Below are 5,338 nucleotides of genomic sequence, written 5' to 3'. Positions count from 1 at the left end.
TTATATTCTGGTGACTGGATGTAGTGGGAACACGCGGGGGACAAGAACAAACACTTCTGGTAATCTGGGTATTCTGAGGAAACTATACAGAAAGAACTGTGCAGAGAGAGCAAGTCTTCAACCAAACCACAGGAAAAGGGACATTTGAAGCTCTGAGAGCAGCCAACGGTCTGATCCCCAACCCTGGCTGCAAATTGCACCCATCAGAGATGCTTGAGAATGCCCCTGCCCAGACCAGGGGCCCCTGAGGGTGGGAGATAAGGACTGGATGTGTCACCCAGAGTCAGGTTTTGAAACTAACTTCCAATGGAGGTGAGGCTGTTGGATGAGGTCAGGAGGGTGGAACACTCAGGACGGGATCAATGCCCTTATGAAAAGAGGAAGCCACATGAGATCTCTGCGTGTCCATCAACCAAGAGAGAGCACCCTCCAAGCCCCTACATTCTGCTTGTAGACTTCATGCCCCAGACCCATGAGAGATAAATGTGTGATTAGGTCATTCAGGAGGCTGCTGTGGTGTGCAGCTGAACTGTTCACCCACAGATTCGTGTGTCAGAGGCTGGACCTCCAGCTGATTGATAGTTCTGTGCAGAGGCAACTGGATCCTAAGGCTCTGATTTCATCAATTAACCCATTGATGGGTTCATAGGTGAGTGTGTTAGTAGGTGATAAGTCCTGGTAGGAGATGTGAGTCACTGGAGGGAGGGATGCCCTTGAAAGATGTATCTTGTCCTTGACTCCTCTTCCTCTTCCTCTTCCTTTCTCCTCTTCTCCCTCTTCCTCCCCTGCCTACCTCTTTCTGTCACATTATTTTGCTTCATCACAGTCCCAAAAACATGCAGCCAAGAGACCACTAACTGTACCCTCTGAAACCATGACCCCAAGCAAACCTTTCCACCTTTTCGACTTCTTAGGTATTTGTCATGGCAAAATAAAATATAAATACATAGTCTAGATTGATAAGACAGATGGAAGAGGCCGGGGGCAACCGAAAGTGCAGCAAGGAGTGGAGCCGTTGAGGAAAGGCTTGGTGCCGTGAATTCATATCCTTGAACCTGGAGAGTCTGTTTTCTGGAATACACACAAAAATACATTGCTGCATGTGGGTTGCATGACACAAGGGTAGGAAGTGAGGAGCAGGAAGACACACAGGTCCACGTCTTTGGAGCCATGGAAAGCTTTGTTGCTAGCAGACTGGATAAGTGAACCAGCAAGGCAATTCATCTATTTAATTTGCATAGTATGCATTCCTGACAGCCTCCATGTCTGTCTTCGTCCCGAGAAGAACGAGGCAGGGCTGGGTAGCTCAGTAGGTAAGGTGCTTGCCTAGCATGCATGAAGCTCTGGGTTTGGTCCTCAGCGTGGTGTGAGCTAGGTGTAGTGTAGACTCCCAGTACCCCAGCACTTCAGGAGGTAGAGACAGAAGGGTCAAAAGGTCAGGGTCATCGTTGACTATGTGCCATATCTGAAGCTGCCATGGACTAGAGGAGACCTTGTCTCAGAAATAACAGACGGCCAATGAGATGTCTCTGGGCAAAAGTGAAATAACAGACAGCCAATGAGATGTCTCTGGGCAAAAGTGATAGCTACTAAGCTTGACAGTCTAAGTTTGGTCCCCAAACCCACATGATAGAAGAAGATGACCAACTCCACAGATTATCCTCTGCTACCTGCCTCTCACACACACCTTGGCACATGTGCACGGGCACACAGACAGACAGACGGACAGACAGACCGACAGAAAGACATAGATGATAGCTAACCAAGAAAGAAAGGTGGAAGTTACTGAGGAGTTCATACTACCTTTCATGAAGTCACTAATGCTCTGAGGATTCACTTGGATCAGCTTTGCTTATGCCAATCTGGATAAATGTCCAGTGTTTGGTGTGTATCTGTAGAACCTCTAGGCACCCTCCAGCCCCGTGGCGAGCCCCTTGGAGGGCAAAGTCGTCAATGGGTTTGCAGGGCCTTGCCACATTTTACCAGTACTAACAAAGCTTGAGGAATGTCAGACCAGACAGAACCAGGAGCACTGGCCTGAGATTTCCCTGGGGCACTTTGTCTTTGCAATGGTTCTTGCTCATGCCTTGTTGATTCCATTGCCTGAGGTAGATCTTCAAGGGTTGGCGGAATTTAGAATTTAATCCTTGCAGGAAAGAGGGAGAAGGATCCAGAAGGAGAAACTGAAGACCCTCCTGTGAAGTTGCCTTTGGCAATAGCTAGAATCTAAGACAGAACAGTGAGCCCCTAAGGGCCAGCTGCCTTCAAACCACCACCTCACAGCATTTCCCCTGTGGCTCCCCTGTGGCTCACCAGGCACCACTTACCCAGGAACTAACTTTGCTAATTGCAGGACTCATGTTTCTGAGCTTGCAAGCTCAGGGAGACAAGATACAGCCATGAGGTATTTCCAATAACCTTCAAATAAAAGAAACAATAATTAAATAAAGGACATGTGTCCTTCCCCAACCTTGCCAACCAGATCTCCATGTCATCTGTCACTGTCCTTTTCTTGGTCCTCAAAAGCTGCTTGGAGAGAGACAGATGTGAATTAGGGTACGTTCTATAGGAGGGGACTCCAGAGAGCCTGATGGGGGGGGTGGATGATGAGGAACAGAGTCTAGGGAGACTCTGAAATGAGTGTGCTAATGATCACCTGAATCTGCCTGGGAGGAGGGGAGATGGTATACAGCATAGCCCAGAGCTGTTGCACAGGAAAGGAAAGGCAGCCAGTGCCAACTGTCAACCCATTGTCATGGATGAAGGTTGCTCCCTCTGTGACATTCCTAGCTGGTCCAGCACAGACCCACACCTCACTGTCCAAAGACAGTCCACAGAAGGAGTAAGTTGCCAAGACACAGGTGGCATATCTACTCCACATCAGCCACTGAGGGGCAGCTCTCAAGTGTCTCTACCTGGGGTGGGGGAGGGGACCAATCCATCTCTGACAACGGGGTTACATCGAATTCACACAACTGGCGCCATCCATGGGCTAAGCAACGAGACAGGTGCTCTGCTAGAATCCAGCCTTGAAGACTTCTCCCAGGTAACAACTTGGTGATGTCAGCAGCCCAGGCTCAGGCAGGTGTCAAGTGCATCCATGCAGTCATTCGGGAAACGGGTTACCTAAATACACTCCGACTCATCAGGGGAGGCTGGGGCCACTCGGGAAGATTTTAACTTCCCTCGAAATACAAATGCCAAAGACAAAGGTCATTTTTTTTTCTTCCTGTCACACACACAAAACGCAGTGACATCACTGGTTCTTTCGTATTTTTAAAATGGTCCCTTTCAGACAGACAGGGATGCTGACTCGACTGGGAATGACAGAGATGACCTTTCCTCTTGTCGTTTGTAATGGTGGAGCCAGGTTCCTGAGGGACCTCGACGCTGAACTTGGCCCTCAAGTCAGTTGTTTCCCAAGCCTCAGTAGCTTGGATGGCAGATTACCAGGGCCCGGCTTCTAATCCTGTATAAAACCAAGGTGGGGGAAGCCTGCGGGGCTTACATCTGTAGGTCACGGAGATGCCGGAGCCCTCTCCGTTTACCAAGGTAGCGAAACTTCCCTTTGGCAAACAAACAACATGAGGGTTTTGTAGGTGTGCAGGAGCCGGTTCTGCATCAGCTTGAAGGCGATGAACAGGATCTCCATGCCCACAATGATGTAAATGGAGAAGAAGAGGAAGAAATGAGGGTGCACCAGCATGATGTCCCCGAAGCCGATGGTGGTCAGTGTCACAAAGCAGAAGTAGAAAGCATCCTCGAAGCCTAGATCGGTCTCCCAGAAGGGGAGGATAGCAGCCGCGCAGGAGATGTACGCAAAGACGACCAGGGCGATGACGGGGAGAGGGATGTCCAGCCTCTCCACCTGCTGGCCCACTTCATCCAGATTGCTGAGAATAGAACAGGACAGTCGCCCCAGCACCAGCTCGGGACACGAGGAGCTCCTCTCTACTGGACGCGTGGGTGGTTGTAGCTCGTTCTTTTTCTCTCGGGCAACTAATCTCTCAAACAGCTCCACATTGCAGCTCGGAGAGGGGGGCTCCCTGCTGGGCTGCGGGTTTAGGAGTTCATCCACACAGGCATCAATGATAATCTGAGGGATGGCTTCCTCTACCGGTTTGCTGTCGGGCCGCTTCCGGCAGAGCAGGAGGGAGAGCCACTTGGAGATATCGTGGGGGAGGCAAAGGAGAGCTTGGAACCGACTGTAAGCCCTGGATAAGATGGTGGCCAGGATATCTCCTATGTCTGTGAGGACCAGGAACATTAGAGGGATTCCAAAGAGCGCATACAGCATGCACAGGAACTTACCCAGCCTGGTGACAGGGTACATGTGGCCATAACCTGAGAAACAAGACAGCTCGTGTTGGTATCAGTCTCCCATCATGCAGCAGAGTCTCAAAAGAAACCTGCTGCTTCTTCTCCTTAGCATGAAACTTTACACAGCAAAAATACTTATCCTGGGTGAGGTGCATAACTCACGGGGAGTTTGTGCTTAGCAAGCATAAGGCTGCAAGCTTACCCCCCAGTGCTGAAAATAAACATACGCACGGATAAATAAATATTTATCTCAAATCACCCACCGTGTGTGGCATGCATTTTGACGGAGGGGCAGTGAGATGGTTTGTATATACTTGGCCGAGGGAGTGGCACTATTAGGAAGTGTGGCCTTGTTGGAGTAGGTGTGTCATTATGGCTGTGTGTTTAAGACCCCCATCCTAGCTGCCTGGAAGCCACTAGCAGCCTTCAGATGAAGATGTAGAACTCTCAGCTCTGCCTGCACCATGCCTGCCATGCTCCTGCCTTGATGATAATGGACTGAACCTCTGAACCTGTAAGCCAGCCCCAGTTAAATGCTGTCTTTATGAGAGTTGCTTTGGTCATGGTGACTACTCACAGCAGTAAAACCCTGACTAAGACAGGCAGATAAGAAGGAAGAGAGGCAGCTCATATCCAGACTGAGAATGTCTTTGGCAGGTGTGACGGGGAGCTGAAATCCAGCCCGCCGCACACTCACCAAGCTATGAGCTCAGGACTCAGTCTCCCTAGAGAGGCTTCTAGATTTTAGCCAAAGTGTCTCCAGAGGAAAGCTGTCACTATATATAAGGAATCAAAAACAGGCCAGTGTGGCGATTGAATAAGAATGGCCCTGTTAGGCTCCTGTATTTAATGCTTGCTCACCAGGGAATGGAGCTTTCTGATAGGATTAGAAGGATTAGGTGTGGTCTTGTTGGAGGGGTGTGTCACTAGGGGTGGGCTTTCAGATTTCCAAAGCCTAAGTCAGACATAGACTCTCTCTCTCTCTCTCTCTCTCTCTCTCTCTCTCTCTCTCTCTCTC

General features: G+C 49.8%; 1 protein-coding gene across 1 annotated transcript in view; it reads right to left on the bottom strand.

The window, feature by feature from the left end:
• Positions 1 to 1,798: 1,798 nt before the first annotated feature.
• Positions 1,799 to 5,338, bottom strand: part of Kcnk18 (potassium two pore domain channel subfamily K member 18) — a 14,533-nt gene continuing 10,993 nt past the window's right edge. The window contains exon 3 of the mRNA XM_021214962.1: positions 1,799 to 4,344. Within this exon, the coding sequence (XP_021070621.1) occupies positions 3,545 to 4,344 (800 nt within the window). The 3' untranslated portion in view covers positions 1,799 to 3,544. The remainder of the gene's footprint in view (positions 4,345 to 5,338) is intronic.

Source organism: Mus pahari, chromosome 1 (assembly GCF_900095145.1).
Source record: "Mus pahari chromosome 1, PAHARI_EIJ_v1.1, whole genome shotgun sequence".
Classification (NCBI taxonomy): Eukaryota; Metazoa; Chordata; class Mammalia; order Rodentia; family Muridae; genus Mus; species Mus pahari.
Note: the sequence above shows the minus strand (reverse complement) of the source record. Positions and strands in the feature narration are given on the sequence as shown.